At 38.2% G+C, this 19,485-nt stretch overlaps 2 protein-coding genes across 3 annotated transcripts in view; one reads left to right on the plus strand and one right to left on the minus strand.

The window, feature by feature from the left end:
• gfm2 (GTP dependent ribosome recycling factor mitochondrial 2) overlaps positions 1-19,485 on the minus strand; it is a 271,535-nt gene that overhangs the window by 215,816 nt on the left and 36,234 nt on the right. The gene's annotated exons all lie outside the window — the stretch shown is intronic.
• The window catches only part of col5a1 (procollagen, type V, alpha 1), a 74,267-nt gene continuing 71,632 nt past the window's right edge, over positions 16,851-19,485 (plus strand). For both annotated transcript variants that reach the window (XM_062434103.1, XM_062434104.1), the window contains exon 1: positions 16,851-17,205. In XM_062434103.1, the coding sequence (XP_062290087.1) occupies positions 17,106-17,205 (100 nt within the window). In that variant the 5' untranslated portion in view covers positions 16,851-17,105. The remainder of the gene's footprint in view (positions 17,206-19,485) is intronic.

The raw sequence follows: 19,485 nt of genomic DNA on the forward strand, positions 1-19,485 counted from the left end.
TTAAAGTGCAATGCCACCGAATAGATGCTGACTCCAAAAAATTCCTGGTTTCAATTGACTCCCATTCAAAATGTGTAAAATACTGAGTCAGTCATTATTTTCAAAAAGTCATTATGGTCTCAATTGCTAAATTCAGGCCCTCTAATAACTGTGCTGGGGGGTCATTTTAGAAATGATTGCTAATAATGGCTTTGATGTCTGCTGTGTGGGCGTTGACTGACAGCTGTGATTGACAGTTTGCTCACCTACTTCTTTCCCTAATTGCAGCACTTTATTACTCCATTACTTTATTATACTATTATTGCAATATTTCAGTAAGTTTAATGTAACTTGAACATGATACCTGCCCTATTAGGACAATTTAGCTAAAGTCGCTAATGTTAGCACAAGTGTGCACCAATTCGTGTTCCCAGTAAACTAGTGTTGGTTTAAAGATACATCCTCTGATGTGCTGGGACACATCATCAGTGGTGTTCCCAAGATCATCGAGTGTTTCGGGTCTCGTAACATCAGACACCCTCACTCAGGCGACCCAGCCAGGGTTGATCAGACCTAGAATTGTGTCCCTGCAGCATTGTCCCATGGTTTGGACCTAATGATGCAAAGCCACCTACAGGCCTTCTCTGCAGCCTCTATGGTGGACTTTAAGGCTTTAAGGCATAGAGCTTGCACACTTCTGCACACTCTAATTTGGAAGGTAGTGGCTCCAAACGGAAAAGATGGCACTAACCATCAATTCCAACTCTAGACTTATGTATATAAAGACTGCCTTCAAACTGACTAATATACAATCTATGATGCCAGCATACTCACAATGACAATGGTAACATGCTGATTTTGGGCATTTATAATGTTTTCTATGTTCACCATCTGAGTTTAGCGTCTTAGCATGCTCACATTCGCTAATTAGCTCTTAACACAAAGTACAGCATAGGCTCAAAGAAATGCAATTAGTTTTGCAGGTATTTGGTCATAAACCAAAGTATAGAAAATAATTAAGTTTTTGTCCCAATGATGGCACCAGGAGAAAGGTCAGAAGTTCACCAAAGTAATTGCAATTCATCCACAGGGGAACATGAATGTCTGTTCTAAACATAATATTTAGTTGAGATATTTCAGTCTGGAACAAAGTGGTGGACCAACAGATGGCCATCGACATCCCTACAGTTATGTTGTTGGTATGTCTAAAACAATAGTTTAAAATAGTAAAATGGGGAATAATATTGAGACAGAGGGTGTTAGATTTTGAAAAGAAACAAGAGGGGAAAAAAAGGAAAAGAGAATGAAATGTGCACACAGTGTATGAGTAGCTTCCAGTGAGTAATGGGAAAGTTCCCCCTCCCTCCCTACATCTTCTCCTACACTCTCCCTTCCCTCAACAGTGGTTCCTGTCCTCAGGCACCAGGTCTGAATGGGAGCACTGGACTGAATCAGGGTTAGAAATGTAGCAAACAGTAGGCAGAATTTTCCACTGAGCACCACAGGCATGATCAAAGATGGTTTTGTGTCCACTATGTGCCCATCAGCATCGTAATATCTACAGTTCATGTCAGTATATGGAGTAAATTACTAAATTTGGAGCCAGTCTATTGTTGTCTGGAGCAAAAACTTCTTTCTTTCTTGGACTTTTTTGTCCATTCAGAGTTTTTCGTAGTGTATGCGTGTGAATGTGTCATCAGCCACATGAAACACTCATTATACTGGGATTTCTGATGTACTTTGCCCCCTGGTACCACTCGTTCTTAATATTTTCATGACCTGTGGCCGTCTGCATAGTTTCAACATCATCTGTGCCCATCTGTGTTTTAACAAATACGTCATAACGGTTTTATACCATATGGTTTCCCACTGAACATTGTCCATCTTCACCAATTGTATCCCCCTATGACCCCCCAAACTCTCTACCTCCTACTGTGTCTCCTATTCCCTCCCTCTTCTTCCTGCTGAAATAGACCCTCCTCTTGTTCTCTTTTTCCAACTGTGCATTCACCAGCAGACATCTGGATTTCAACTGTAGACTATTACATAGTAACAGCACCAGTTTTTATGATCTTACAGAGAGAAGTGGCAAGTAGCACCCATAAAATGACATCCAAAGAGTGGCATTAGTGTAACAGGCGTGCGATGAATAGACAAATTGTGCCTTCATGTTCCTTTCATCTGTGCTTTGATTAAAAAAAAAAAAGTCAAATATACTGCATTAATAATTTCACAACAAGAAGTCACCACTGTGCTGTGAGTCCTCTTTCCAGACATTATGTTTATCAAGACCTATGAGCACTTTGGCATGCGTCGCAGTGTTAAGATTTTCCACAGGAGCGCTGCCAAACCTCGATGAGATGTTTGTGATGAATCGCGTTAGATGGAAAGTGTATTAAACAGGACTGAGCACGGAGATTACCAGTAAAATGAAGAGCGATGGAACAGTAGTGTGCATGTACATATTGTGTACGTATGTGTGTGTGGTTGTGTGCGTGTGATGTGCTACAATTCACTGAAGAGCAGGGGTGCTTGTATAAACATTCGTTATCCTCAAAAAGACATTACTCTTTCTATATAAAGCCTCGAAGTAAAGCAGGGGGAGGGGATTCTTGGTAGATTTAAATCAAGACTTTGTAGTTCATGTCCTCTTGCCTGCATGAAGCGCTACCTGGCTGTTAATGCTCTTTAATACGGTCATCCATGCATACAATAAACATGGGATTTTCTTATCCAGCAGAAAGGAGGATTGAGGTGAGAAGGATTCATCCTTGAGGCTTAAAACACCTCAGGGAAATAGTTTAAATATCTGAGACGGGTGCTGCTGGAATTCAGAGGAGAAAGGCCCATTATGTAACTGCAGTAGGACATAACCATATTACACAGGGTGGGGTTTTTTGTGTGCACTTTGTGTTAGTGCATGCAAGAACATCTGTTGGGGAGATCTTGGGTGGGATCAAGATGAGACAGAGTCTAGGGTCCATCAGTCCTTGATCCCTGTGACATTTATGGGGTGATTTGTCTCTGAAGTTAAACCTTTAGATAGTAGTCCCACATTACTTGGGTCAGTTTCATAGGCGGCCATTACTACTGGCAAGAGAGATGAGAAAGAGACACAATGTCTCTAAGTCAATTTTTTCTCAGAGGGGATTGTTTTGTATCTTTACAGTCTGAATCCAAACCCTCAGTTTGGCCCTCTTAATCAGAGAGGTAGCTGAGCCACTGGCATCATGACGAGTTAGGGAAAAAAAGACGACCACAGGCTCCTTGACTCAGCACATATCACTGTTTCCAGCATTTCCTGAATATCTCACAATGCTTCATACATAGTGGGTCTGATGTCCCACTATGTCTGAGAAAAAGATTCAACTCTAGGCGAGGTTTGGAATGAGTAACATGAGAGTCTACAGGCATGGTAGTGGTTCTTTGAGATACTTAGGCACAGACAGGGTTTTAACTAAATGGGAAAGTCGGCATGTTAAAATTTCTACATTTTATTTATATCGTCAACAAATCTCATGTGCAGAGCCAAACCAACAATGAATTGATTCTACTTGCAAGTATTTTGTTATCTATTTATATCTTATTCCTCTGCTAGCTTGTTGGCTACATATCACAACATCTTGACTATGACACTCTGAGAATTTTACCCTGTAGTACCAAGTCAAGAGGTTGTGATATGTAGCACATTTCAGCACATGCTCAGTGGGGTCCACCTTACATTGAACTATTGTCCGGAAACTGAAAATGGGATCGCTGTAATTAGCCTTTGGAGCCATTTCTAAACAAGCAACCATGACCATAATCGTTGTGGCCAAGGGACATGTTACCAATTGCAATGATGTGGCTCAATGATGTATTTTTAATAGGTTTTGGAAAACAATGGAGATCTACTGCAGAAAAGAATAAGATACGTCAGCTTTTGGATATGCACACACTACTTTTAAGTAGGATCAACTCATTGTTGGTTTGGCTCTGCACATGAGATTTGTTGACAATAAGAAAAATATAGAAAACATTATCCTTTAACATGCTCACAGTGGCAATGTTAATATGTTGATGTTTTTAACATGTTCACCATCTTTAAGTTTATTGTGTAAAGCATGCTGATTATGGCACTACATGATTATGGCCCTACATGAAAAGCTAAGGGATCACCAGTGTAATTATAGTTCATCCTTAGGGGGACATGGATGTCTGTACCACATTCATAACAATTGATCCAATAGTTGTTGAGAAATTTCAGTCTGGACAAAGTGGTGGACCAATGACCGGCACTGCCATCCGTTGAGCCACATTGATAGAGGGGCTAAAATGTTTCAGTACTTCAGTAAAACATTTTCAATAAATTGCTTTTACAGATAACTTTTTCCCCATCAATTTTGTATTTATGAGGGATTCTAACTTTATCATCTGGCAGGCCATTGGATGTCTCAGAACATCCAAAGATCATCAAAGCTACACAAAAAAACCCAACAGAAACTTGCAATACAATAAAAGAAAAAGATTTAATCCAGATTTCGGGACAACCCCGTCCTACCCCCAGTGACATCACTAATGCTTCAACCCCACTACTTCATACATGTAAATGTGGGCACTTTGCTCTGAACTGAGCCACACCCACCCAGACTCCAGCTGGCCTAAGCTCTATCTCCACCGTTAATCCACTTCTATCCTGGAGTCTCTGATCATCATATCCTTCTGGCACTTAATTATTACAGCCTGTTTGTGATGTTTAATTTATGACATCAGCCATTCAAAGAGTACCAAAAAAAATAAAAAAAAATACTGTGGGACCAAGAACAGCAGAACCTACATGAGCCAAGAACAGCGGCTGCATGCCACATGTGAGACCAAGGTAGTGTAGTTGACTGGTTGGTTGCCTGCAGTGTAGTGTGTGTGTGTACAGTCAGCCCAGGGGCAGCAATCCAAGCTGTTTTACAGCTGCTGACAGAGTCATTGGGGTCATTCAATTACATGCAAGTGATGCAAAAGTAACACTCACCTCTAAGGCATAGAGTTGGTTACAGGTGTGCACAAAACATTTTATTTCTAATGGTTTGATATCCATCAAGTCATGAAAACATAATTTTTTTATATTGGCTGTTACTCATTTTTGTGTCGTGCAGCATAGAAGACGCCAAAAGTACAGTGTCACACTTGTCAAACAAAGACATAACTTCTACATCAAGCATTGTACATTGTGCAAACTTACTATTTCCCCTTCAAGCTCATAAAATATATTCTGCCACAAAAACGGTCCCTTACTAAAAAACATCTCAAGTCTTTTATAATCATCCAACTGGAAGAAGTGAGCAGATATGAAGGACATTTTACCAAAAAGTATAGCAGCAAAGCAATAAACCACCACAGAAATATGGACTTCTTAAGTTCACATCTTCAGTTTCACTTAGATCACAAAGCAAAGCACAGCAACTAATTGGTACCTTAACATAGAAATGTTTGATTTACGTTTGTACTGTTGGTAATAGAGGCTGTTGTTTCCCATTTTGCAGAAAAAGAAAATCCTGGTCAGTAGACTTTGTTGTAATAACTTAACATTATATATTTTTTAGGAGAAAACAGCATTTTAAGCATATACAAATATAAAATCATGTTGAAAATAATTTTTAACTGATTGGTCAAAATCAACAATAAGCCTTCATCAGACCTGCAGAGACATAAAACTTGTTTGAAATAGGTAACATATTGCAGTTATAACTTACACTAGTGCATCCAAGATTTAGCTGCCAGGTAGCTCTCTTTTAATGCAAACACTGGGTATCCTTAAGTTAAAGAGTTTTAAAACATTCTCAGCTTGCAGCTAACGTCCAAAAAATTATAATGTCAGATGTACAAAATAATAAACATTCAAGTAAAGGTGACAAAAGTTCACTAAAACAAATGACCTAAAGTGCAGTAGATCAAGCAAGTCTCTGACAGTAATTTGGTGGCTGTCCTGAAAGAAGAAAAACACTACATAGATCGTTGTATAACTAAAATGGAAAAGTTATATCATGCTTTGGATAATTATCATTGGAAATGGAAAGTTTATTTGATTGGCAGGTAAAAAAACATGTAAAGCCCACTCTATGCTGATAAGGCTTTAAAGTATAGCGTATTGCATTTCTAAGCTATACAATTAATCAAAAATCAAGTGAAAAGGTCACAGTTTATCATGCTAATCTTCTTCTAAAAAGGTCCATAACAAGTTTTATTTTCTGAAATTTATGTCCACTTGGATTACACCGAAGACACAAGGGAGCGGTATTCCTCCAGAGTGCAAACAGGCTGGCCAAGGAACCCCTGCCAGTGGGGGATTTGCACTGAACTGATAACTGGCAGCTAGTGATTTCATGACAACGTGTCAAATGTGTAGTGTGTATGTATAGAGAGGATCTGGGTGTGTGTTTGTGTTTATTATACATGTGTGAAGGTGTGCCTGGGTGTGTGAGTTTGTGCGTATTTAGGCTTATCTGATGTATTACTCTCTTGCGAACAGCTGCTGAAGACTTTTGCATGTGCACAAGTATTAGGCACTCATGATAATATTTATATGAGCTCAGTCCCAAACAAAGGCCAATGGAAACTCTCTCTGTGTCTCTCTGTCCTGCACTCATATCATCATCATCATCATCATCATCATCATCATCATCAGCATCATCATCATCATCATCATCATCATCATCACGTAAACACCAAGAGAAGGAGGTGAATTGTGTGTATGTTTATTTTGTCTGTGTAGGTGCTTTTATACACCAACAGTGCATAAGCAGCCATCACAACTGTCTGTCATGTAAACGAAAAAGAATTGTTTTAACTCTTTTCCTGCACTCGTACATGCTATTTCTCCCCATTTGTTTATTTGTCTTACAAAGTAAATGTTTTGAATGCAGTAAATGCTGTGTAATTATAAAGTAACTTCCAATTTAAAGCCATAAATCTGTGAAACTGTACTATTTTTCCCACTTCATTTTAAAGACAAAACGTGTTGCTTTGACTGGCTTATGGCTGATAGGAGGTGGATCCAAAATAGTCTAAAAAAAGAAGGAAATAGTCAATATATGCTGTATAATGTTGGGGGCAATTCATTTTTTCACATTTTATTGTAGTTTTCCTATTGTCGAGTTATCAGGGACATGTTCTTGCTTTTTTCATGTTGAGAACTGTCAAAGATTTAATTCAAAGAAACATTATCGTAGTCTATGGTAGTGAGGAAAATACTTAAATACTTAAACAATACCCAGGCAGCGGGTCCTCCAGTCAGCCAATCACAAAGCTCGAAAATCTACGTTTTTTTATTGAAAGAACAAACACTTTAGCCCCCCAGCTAACTTGAATGGGGCTAAAATTATTAAATCATTTGACTTCCAAAATGTGATCAGACTGAATGAAACAAGTCATTAAAGGGGTTGTGACATACAAAAATATCAGCTGATTGGCAGACGTCTCTTTCACAATGTATGTCTACGGGCCAGTGTGCATCATGTGACATAATTTCACGGTTTGGCTACTGTGTCAATTTTGCTTCAAAGTCTGGTGCTGTTTTTGTATCCATTTCTCTTTATACAAGCATGGCAACAACATGGTATCAGTGATAGTAGCGTCCATAGCAACCACCATAGTAACAATAAAAAGCCTGATAAAATCTTTGACATAACTGACAAACTAACCATCATGCAAAATCACTAATCAAAGATTATGAAGATAAAATGCTAATGTCTCGATTTAAGGCTGAAACTATGTTAAGATGTTGCATTTTACACTGAGAATAAAAGGAATGAATGTCATCCATCTCTATTTTTGTTTTCACAGACAGAAACTTGACAGTCACATGACATTGATGCTGACCAAAAGAAAATAAATTGTGAAACTTATTCATTTTGAGCTTGACCAAAGTAGCTATTATACATTTTGAGTCCTCACTCATGCAGATATCAAGGTCATTGTTACTTAACTTACTTTGATGTGAGCTGGTTGTTTGAGCTCTAAGACAAGGTTACAGTCAGTCACAGATATTAGAAAGACTGTAGGAGCACGGCAGGACCTCTGCATTTTGAGTGGAATAAGATGGAAAATAGATTAAAAAATGAGTGGAATAGAAACTGGTCTACGTTTTTCAGATTCTTCAGGGTTGACTTTGGCCTCTGCTTCTTTCCAGTAGGCACAAGATTTCAGTTTCACAAACAGTTTGAAGAATTCCTGAAGTCTGACTGCAGCCAAATTAAAGACTAGTAACTCTTTCAGGTAAATATGTATTTAAATTCTGTAATCCCTTTAAATGCTGCAAAATATCCTCACATATAATGCAGGTGGTACCAAGTTTGGTCAAACAGCATGTCACTTTTCTGCTTTTTTTTTTAACATACTGTAAATACCATACTATTTTACCTGCAATTAAGTGGACTCTGGTTCAAATCTCAAATAAATGTCTCACTATATGGACATAGATGACTAACTTGTTTGCACACTGTCACTTCCCAGACCCTTGCAATTACGTGACAGGTCACCTTCAGCGCTGAGAGAAGAACATAACGAACGGGTCTCGGGTATGAGCTGCCTTCCATAATTATAGTCACCACTACAAACAGCCGACAAGGCGGAGCTGGGCTTTCAGGGGTGGGGAAGGAGACATGGTTAGTTAATGGCTTAGACGACAGGCGACAAGTTTGGCACTTTTAATCGTGCTGTTTGGGTCAACAGATTTAATTTGAGGGAGTGTTTGGTCTCATTTGCTTTTCATCTATGATATCTGTATGTCTTATACGCAATGAGTGGTTTACGATGATGTAATTTAGGGAAACCTTTACCATTTATATGTTATATTGTCATCTTTGTATCATAACATAAGATAACAATAGTTAATCTGCCAAGAAATTATAAATGTCACAGCAATACAGTCACATTTCTAGACAAACCTTAATTAATTAACATCTTCATCAAAGAAAGTGTAATGACTCACACTGTTTGCTGAGGTTTTCCCCTCACTCTTAATAAGAAGACGTGCTTGCTTTTTCCTCATCTTCTCCTTGATTGTTTTGGCAACATTATTAGCGCTTGTTCATCATTCTCCATGCACTCCATGTGCCAGCGCTAAAGGCTTTATTGGTGTAGTGAAACAGTATTAGTATTGTTTCTAGTATTTTGTTTTACTTCAGCTGCAATATAAACATTAGAAAAAACCTTGTGCAGGCCAACCTGACATTGTTGGGGTATGTGTTTGACGTAAACCTGGGGAAAACTGCAAAATGACCTAGCAAAAAGATTAGATTTGAGGTCAGTAAAATTTAACAGTGACTTTGTGGCTTTGAAAGTTGCAATTTACATTTGTTTTGTATCTTTATTTGCAGTATATGTGATATCATTATGAGTTATGTTGGATTGTTCAATTCCATGCTATGATGCTAAATTAATTAATGCATGTGTAGATGACACATGATCATAATTTGAAACACTTGATTTGTAAATTTTAGAAATTGAAAAGCATAGTTATTACAGAAATAACATCATGCCATGTTATTCATTTAATGATATATAGATAGATACAATCTACAAGAACTGTACCTCATACAGTGTTGACAAGCACCATTTAGTGCTATTTTCATTTTTTGTGGACATTTATGTTAATAGAACAGTGTATGTGAATGACTCAAAATAAACTACAGTGCCCATGTTCATTGTACTGTAATGAAGGAACATGTCACACAGTGAACAGTGTGGCTCATCAATGTGCTTTTCATAGTTTTTGGACAACAATGGAGTTGGATGGCATAGAGGAATACGCAGATTTTGGCTGCACAGGCAACACTTGTTTTTAGGATCAATTTTCTGTTGGTTTATGTCTTTCAATCTATAATTGAATATCACAAAGTTTGCCTTTAAGTGTGGCATGTAAAATAAGCCAAGATGTCCATTTTAAATAACTGATGATGATAGCATCAGTTAACGCTTTCGAAGAGTTTAAGCAGATGTTCTGTATTTCTTGAACAGCACAAGCTGGATCAGGCTCAGCACAGTTTACAGGAAGAAGGTTGCAGCCCCACTGAACTCAGGGATCGTTGAGAACACAAGATTTTGCCACATGGGCTATAAACTTAACTCCTTACTGCTCTCTAAAAAAAAGAATGTTATACAAATACTAATGTTCTTTGATCCTACGACTTTCACTCTCTTCTGCATATTTTTGCAGAACGCACAAGGCCGTACATGCATGGCTGTCTTATGTTTAATTCAGTTAATGCTGACTGATTGATTCATGTCTGGCATCCATATCTTTGGCCTGCTTCTCTGTACAAGAGGAAATCTGTGCTTGCAAGTCTTTTCCAATACAAAATGTCAAAGAAGATATGAGCTGCAGCTGGGAGCATGAGCAGACAGGTGAGACTGACTCATTAAACACCAGTGTGTTTTTTCTTCTCTGATGACAGACACTGTTTTGTCGTCCTTTTAAATGTATGTACTCTTAGGATTTTTCTTTCTCTCTAGACGTAACAGGTAAGTCCCTTGATGCTTAAAAAAAAAAGAAGATAAAATCTGGCATGGGGTGAAGTCACACATTGTGGAATGGAAAATATGGTGTCCTGCCATTGTGCATCATGCCAAACAGGATTAAACAATCCATAACAACACCAGTGTGCATATAACAGAGAAGGCAGTGGGTTCAGTTTTTGACAAAAGACTCTATTGATTACTTCAATATTATAACAACTCATACTTTTCTAATTGTTCTAGTTTCACCACAGTTTGTTCTACAAAGTATTGATAATTGAATAAAGAATGCAATGCCACAAATTGAAAAAACATCTGCCATTTGACCTAGAGACATTGCACATTTGTCTTTCAGATGGCTGTCTAAATTAATTATCCTGGATTGTGATTTGAAAACAAAAAACTGGTGTCTGAGTCACAATCTCTTTTTCTTTTTTTCAAATGCATACTTCTTTTGTTACTCGCAGATTCTTAATCTGCACAACGACATCCTACATTGCTCCAAAATCTGATCTGCTTTTGGAGCTGCCAGGACCTGCTCAGTGCCAGGATCAACGATTTATCTAGTCTTTTGCTGTGCTGAAACTATCATTAACTTGAAACCACAAATCTAGCTCTATTCTGTAATTCGTCTCCATCATAAGACTGGAGAGTGATGTTTTGACAAAGGGTCTGTGAAAAATGATTGGGTGTTTGGGTGGAGAGATCTAAAAGACATGTTTAAATATGTGTAATTCAGCTTGTACAAAGTTTATGAGTTCTCCACAAATGAAATGCTTTGGTTTACAGGAAACCTGTAGAGGAAGGAGACATGCAGATGCAAACTCCTGTCTGTGGATTATCTTCTTCACGTTTTTGCCTGTAAAGATCTTCTAAAATCCGTCATGTATTTTATGATGCTGTTGCCAGATTAGAACCTTGTGCGTTTGTGAAAACATTAAGAAATATATTCAAAGGGTTGCAACATTTGAAAAGTTATGCAAAATGTTTTAACAGAAAACAGTTATAACATTGGATGAGTTCATAGCATTGAAGAATGTGTCGCATCATGTCTGCCCTGCCATGGTGGTCTTCATATGGTTTGGGTTTCACCAGATTTTTTTACCACCCATCTTAGTAACTACTAGCTAGTTTCAAACAAGTAAAAGCTGCACTATTACAACTCAAGGAATTTCCTGGCTCGTAAATACTTTGGGAATGGTTACTACGAAAACATCTGTGGCACCTTTAATTCAAAAGCAATCAACCAAGAGGTCTGTACTATCACGAGATGTAGCCTCACTTAAACTTAACTGTGAATCCTTTGTAAATGTAACTGTATATGTTTTATTAATATCTGCATCCACTGTGAAATGCATGTTTCATAGTAGCTTTCATGGAGTTTAGAGTGATATATCTGATTACGCAGTTTGGACCATAAGTCTGAGGTCAATAAACCATGCCCTATTACTACTTAACTTCTACTATGAACTCCACTTTAAAGGGATTGCAATATAACATAAACTAAGCTTTGTCAGTACGTTCAGTTAGCAGTTAGTCCAACCTGTCAATTACTGTATTTAAATACTTTGTTAATAATCTCTAAGCCACATATAGTTTGTGTTATCTATACAGCGTTTTAATCAAGTGTCAGGTCAGATATGTCAGCCATATAGGGTTGCCAACTTTCTCACCTCCAAATGAGGGACACTTTGTTCTGGGTGCGGGCAGGTACCAGTGCAGGCCCCAGAGCGCACGCGTGCACCCAGCAGGTGGCCCACAGTAATTCCAAAGTGTCATTAGCCATACCATAAACCTACTGATTTCACAGTTTAGAAACACAAAACCCATATTGTACTGTACTTGCTTAGATGTGTGGTTTACAGTAACATATGCCACAGACACTGGAAAGCTTTAGGCCTAAACCAAACTAACTCTTAGCAATACTGTACATGGGAGGTCCATATCATTTTATATATTTTATAAATAGAAACATTTTATTATAACTTTTGCATGTAGGGTACAGAACTTTTTGTTATCATCCATCTGTATATAACTTTTGCATCTAGGCTGTAGAACTATTTATCATCCATCTGTATTACATTTTGGTGTCTCAAACAATTTCATGTGTTGTTTGGACCAGTTTTTCTGTTGGGCTTTGAGAGTGAGTTTGGGCACGTCAAATATATACTGACCAACTATTGGCTAGCGAAGCTGCCTGTGACTGAAATTCGGGGCAGGAGCTGTCCCTGACGGGACAAATCAAAATCACCCAAAATACGGGATGTCCCGGCCAATGCGGGACGGTTGGCAACCCTACAGCCATATCCCATTAGCTCTTTTACTCACTTTAAACAGGTCGTATGCTGTATCAGCAAGCTAAAGTTAGCCTTCTCAGTTAACTATGCAACAATCCCATCCAGCAGTTACTGGATAACACCTAGTTTATAGTTATACTACATTTTAATCAATCCGGTGAAATATGTTAACCATTACTCTTCACTTTAATGGGTCATATAATAGCAAGCTAACATTACCTTTGTCACTGGGTTAGGTTAGTTATGTATACAACAGTCCCATCCAGCAGCTAATATGTAACAACTAATCTCTAAGTAAGACCTAGTTTCTGTAGTAATTATGCAGCATTTGAATCAAGTGTCAGGTCATATCAACCATATCCCTACCTCTTCTACGCTTCATATGAAAGAATCATATAACAAGGTAAAATTGGCTTTGTCAGTAATGTTAGGTCTATTTAGCAGTTAGTCCTACCTGGCAGCTACTGGGTGTAAATATTTGGTAAGAATTAATCTCTACGTAAGACTGTGGTGCAAACTGTTTTAAGGTGGAAATCCTCACTTACGCTATAACTAGGCTAAGCTTGAACTTACAAACAGGTGGAGCAAATGGCCTCTGGCGTGTATACGGAGTTCAGTGTCAATCAAGAGTTTGGAATTTCTTTGCTGGCACCGGTAACACCCTCATCATCTCGGTGTCTCTTTAACAGTGGAGGTCAATAAAAAAAGATGGATTGAATTAGGTTTTCTCTGGCCTATATCCAGCCTGACAATCGGTGAAAGTGGATGTGGAAAATAGGACAAAGAGAAGGGACTGCAGAAATGGCTTTGAACAGAGACACTGGAGCACTAAATTTCCTATTTCCATCTCTGTTTCAGACTGTATTTCCCCTCTTTTGTCTCACTGGGACTAATTTGGTGAAAGAATATTCCATCTGAAAGGCCTCATATGAAGGATAGCCATCAGTGGTCCAACCTAAGATAAGTCATCATGTTCTTGGTTAGGTGATAGTTTAAGGGAGCATGTAAAGGCCTTGAAAAAGAGTAGTAGAGATTAGTGTGGTGTAGGTGTAAACCCTCCCTAAATACAGGGCTCTGGCCATAATTGTCCCATATATCTGACTACTTTACCATTATATGGCTATAGTGGTCAGTTTTTAAAGTGCTGGTTTATTCTTGTTGTAAATATGCTTTCCTTTTACAAAGAAGCTATGCATTTGAATCTGTTTCAGATACTTTATAGTTTGGATTACCACCTTTAAACCCAAAGAGGTATACACATGTAAGGGTTGGGGTGACCTCAGGTCAGACCTCAGATGTGAAGATCAAGTCTGAAAAGAGAAGGTAGTTAAACTTAGACATCTGAAAGGGGATTCCAGGTGTGCACTTTCTTTTTGCTAAACGCCCTCCCTGTCTGTCAATGTGAGTGTTACATAAGGGTCTTTTAAAACATGTCCTGTCACAGACTGGTTTCCTTCTTGATGTTGAATCATCAATCTTGTCTTGTACTTCATTTCTTTTTAACTATATACACACAACACTTTTTTATAAGCTACACAACAGATATTACAGTTGTTTCTTTTCACAAGTGTCCAGTCTGTTTCATAAAAAGGTTACTTGCATGTTTTACATATTTTAGATATTTGTGACCACCAGGCATCCACATTCAAAGTCATCTTACACACACTGCGCTGTCTGTTTACTCTGTTTTAAACCAACTTTTACTGGGCCGTTAATGGAAGTCTGCCCCCCACTGGACCAGCCACATGACAGCTTGTAAAAAACAGCTGCCATTTTTGACCATTTCTTGAGACAGCAGAGGCAAAAGTTAGTGTCTGAAGCTTATTGTTGACATAAATGGAAACATTTACTATTGTTGTACATTGAAATGTGCAACTGATGAAATTATTGTTTTTTAATTTGTATTGTTTTCACATAGGGACTGATTTTTCTCAGTATTAGCTTGTTGTCATTATGTTACAGTATCATCTCACATTTTGCTGATGAATTGATAAACTGTTAAATGTTCCTTTTAAAATTCACACATTCAAATAACAAAAAAGTCTGCACACTGTAGCTCCCAATGCAAATATAATTTAATGGGGTATCTTTTTGTATCCCATTAAATTATACTTGCATTGGGAGCTGCATTGGGAGTCTGCCGTTACAGATTTAGTTATTTGGTCCAGCAACTGCTTTTATATTCTGGATGTGCGCGTCTACTACATAACTTTTTCATATTCACTTTAGAAAAAGTACAATATTTCGACCCAAAATAGTCTCTTTTTCACCCACAGTGGGATCAGACAAACCTGACATACGTGATCAGAAATCACAGTTATAGCTTTTGGACTAATCAACCAGACAACATAAAAAAAGGTCAGAATTCACATGCTGACTAGTTAGTTTCATTCTTTGCCAGATAGCACACAAAAGCGAACATGCAACGTGTAAACTAACTGGTCAGCTGTTTTCTGTTGAGTTTGGTGTCGTTGATACTATTGAGCCACTCCATATAAAAAGGTGGACCAACTTGCCAGAGGCTGATCATCACTACTCAATATATCATTTCTGATATTACTGATGCACTCCAGTTTTCCATTGGATGTTACTCTGGCTTACTGTGTTATCTGGCAGAGTCAGTTCAGCAACAACTTAGTGTTTAGTTATAACATTTAGACTGCAATAAAATTGTCAGATTACATGGACTTCTAAAGTGCAAAATTGTAATAGACGTTTAACAAGGAATTCTGAAACTTGTCGGAAATCTCTTACGGAGATGTTTTTACCATAACCCTATAAAGACCACACTGAATACACCTGCTGTTTTATAATAATGTTACTTCAACTATGGTCTAATGTTTGCTGCTTTCTTTTAAACTGCTGTGACAGTTTTGTAATTAAGCTAGTTTGTATTTTATTTTACTTCATCGTACAAACGATGGATTCAAACATTAGTCAGCATCTGTCTATTATTATATCTAAATATTGATATTAGTATGTATAACATTATGTTATATGTGCACCACACACAGTTTTTTTCTGCTTATATAAGTAACAACCACATTCGTCTGTTAAGGTTCAGAATATTTCATGTTGGATGCCATGTGATACAATGTAGTTTTTTTAAATTTAAACTGCAATGTATTTGACATGCATTTTAATAGGAAACATTTGATTAAGTGACTGCTACAATAAAGGTGTCAGTACTTTAAACTGTAAAACGGAGAAGTTTATTACTTTTATTTGTCCTGAAGCAAAAATGTGCTGTTTGGCCCCAGTTGACCCAAAATGCCACCCCCATCCAGAGACCAAGAAACCAACTGGGACTCTTATGCTAGAAGATACCTGGCCTCAGGTGTTGTGTGCATTGAATTTATGATCATTTGATTAAAAATAACCATGTGAGCACAATATCAACTCATATAAAAAGGAGTTAAAACCCGATTTTTAAACACAGGGCTACAGGATTAGATAATGTGCCTTTTATGCTGTACTTAATAGGCTATTGTGCCGTTTTTAATGCAAATTTGCAGTTAATCAAGTAACCAAACAACAACAAAAAGCATTGCAGTAACCTGTGAACCTGGGGCTTTGGGGAACTTCTGTGGGTGTGGGGGCCCACTTTACCAAGCCTTGTGAGGAACTTGTGTGAAACTTTTTTAGTTCAGATCATCACAGCAACATAATACTTACTAGTATATGGAAGTATGGACTGCTTGTAAATGGCACCTATAATTACATTTTATGATTCCCAGACCAACTTTGAGGATCACTTTCTTAACGATATTTCTCAGGAGCAGTTTGCTTTTCCCGCTTTGACCCTCTCCTCTGGAAATAGCGGACTCTGTGCAAAAGAATCCACAGCTCAAGAAATTGTAGGCGTGAAACTTTCCCCTCAACTTTTCCTCCCTCCCCCGGCCAATAACAGGGCTGGCTCTAATATATGGACTCCTCTGATTTGCCTGAGTCTCCTGTCCGCAGAGTGAGTGACAGCCTGGGGGGAAGACTTTTTTGTGCATTGCCCCGTTGGACTTGAAGGGGGCTCTACGTGACGACAGGAAAGAGGGGGCAACACTTGTGATCGCAGGAGCAGCGGTGCAGGACAGTTCAGAAGAGCAGAGAGGAGAGGAGCAGTGCGGGAGAGACGGTGCCCATCCGTCAACTAGCTGGAGGAACCCACACTAACAAACCCTTATGGCTGCTTGAGAAATAACGATACACCCCCCCTCCCCCTTTTTTCTCTTTCTCTGGGACTTTTGGCTTTTAGTATTGTCCTGACCAGAAGTTGTTGCAAGTCTAATTAGTTTCTCCAAGTTGAAAAGTGAATCCACTTGCTGTGGACGTCTCTGACTGGCGGTCATGGATACCCATATAAGATGGAAAGTTAAACGGAGGATAAGGGACGCCCAAATCACTTTAGCAGTGATTCTGCTTTTTGTCACATCGCAAGCAAGTTCAGGTAAGATGCAGCTGTGAGATTTGTTGGATACAGTTTGGAAAAGCGCTGCGCTCAAAAGTTTTTCTCTTTGGTTACTGTGGATCACCGTGATGTCCGCCCCTCCTCCTAAACTCATCTTTATTGGTGCCTTGATGTTTTCAACTTTGTCTGCCCGAAAGTATGGGACTTTGTCAAAGTTTTAAAAGAGTGCAAGTTTTTGGAAAGAAAGCCTTTTCTTTAGAGAAAGACTGAAATGATTGCAAACTTTTCTCAATTTGGATGTGGTGGACTTGGTTTCAGTGCAGTTGTGCAAAAGGCTGCCCCTGCACAAACATCCAATAGTTTGAGTTATAGAAAAAATAATCTTAAAACAAAGTTTATAATAGATAGTCATAGTATAAAGTGTATGTCCCTAAAGCACACACTAAATGAATGTTTTCCATATATCTTTAAAAAGATGTGTAGACTTATGTCTTGTATTTGTAGTAACAGTGACTTTGTTGTGGTGCAGTTTGACAAAGTATAGAAGTTTTTCTATATGCTTTTTTTCTTTACTTCTTTTTTAACTGATGAGAAGGATGAGCATACTTTTCATAAGAGGGAGGGGTTGCAGCTCGTCTGAAGTGGCAGGGTGGAGCCGCCACATCAGGACACACAGTTTCTAAAGCACTGGGCCCTATGTTAAGGCTCCAACAACCACATATTTCACTAATTGAGTTCAACAAACTCTCCTCATGCTTCTCAGTAAACAGTTATATAACCCAGAGACTCAGAAATACGAGTGCAAAAGTTTGGTTGTATCTTAAATATCAGATAAAACCCAGTTCTTTATATAGGCTTGATTGAAGAAGTGCCTTTTTTTTTTTTAAACCATCATTACTCTTGTGTGGGGCTGTTGTGTCCCATGGGTATTCAGAGGTCACACAGTGCTGTGGCAGCGGGGCTGGGATCAGGCCTACATGTATTATTAGCACCTTGAGACCGCTTGGCATGGTTGGTGGTCTGCTGTCTGCTGTGAGTCTCTGACACAGGCCTTTGAGTCGAACAGGTGGATTCTTCTATCTGCTTAGTGAGATAGTGTCTGGAATTGTGCTGATGGTGTGAATATTGTGCGTTGTGGCTGCGCGACAGAGAGCCAAATGCTTAATTAAAAGCTCAGACTACTGCAGAGAATTAGAAATTATTATGATGAAAAACAGATGCTTGCAACTGAAGTGGTTTTACAGGCTCATATAGGCTATACTGTTAAACATATAAAGGAATTACTGCAGCCTGTTTATTTTGATGTTGCCAATAAATGTCTAGTTGTTAACTGAGCACAACTTAGGTCACAGTATAATGGTTTGATCTAGACTTAAGTTATTTTTGATGACTAAGGAGGAGATGGACTTGAGTTTTGGTGGGACATTATACAGCATGCGACTGGATCCGCTTGGATGCTGCAGACTGGATTTAATCAACTCATAAAACCAGAGCACAGAGAGCAACCACAGTCTTGTATGTGATCCTCAAGGGTACTGTTACACTTCCTGAAACTTGACACTTGACACATGCTGAATGGGAGAGACTTGATGACTGAGTCCCAGCAACATGCCAACTAAATGCTCTATGTAAAGTCATTATCATGTTCATTAGTTTAAGATTTTTACTTTCCTTCCTCTTTTTTGCTCATTTAAATTCAGTTAAGCATGAAGTTTACTGTAATGTCCGATTAAATTATATAAAAAAAAAAATTCATATTTATATCAATATCCACACTAATGCCAAGTTATGGCAGGAAAAAATCTTACATTTCTTCAATATATCAGACAATTAACCAGTTTGTCAGCAGTGAAAAATGCATCTTGATCCAAACCAGCTGACCCTTTAGCCTCAGGGAGGACCTTGATATTCATTCGGCTGAGGGCTTGCAGAGGCCTGCAATGACACACTATCACAGGTTATCTGGAACAAGTCAACTCTATACACACTGTGCTTGCATAAAATTGCAGGTAATTGAAGACATATTTATAGCCTATAGGGGCAAACTCATTAGATGTTCATATTCTATTCTGTCCTGATAGAATGATGTATTTGATATGTTAATAAGTGATTATAGCCTGAAGAAAGTAGATGATTTTTACATTCCATTGCGGTGTAATAACACACAAATGACTGTGGACATTGTATGTTTATACATTCAATCTTTGTGATAAGTTATAATTACATTTTTTGAGAACTAAGATTTAGTAAGACACAAGACATTAATGTATATCTGTGGTCCAATAATTGGTTCCATTATGGATAAGTAAGTAATGTTTA

Source organism: Scomber scombrus, chromosome 15 (assembly GCF_963691925.1).
Source record: "Scomber scombrus chromosome 15, fScoSco1.1, whole genome shotgun sequence".
Taxonomy (NCBI): domain Eukaryota; kingdom Metazoa; phylum Chordata; class Actinopteri; order Scombriformes; family Scombridae; genus Scomber; species Scomber scombrus.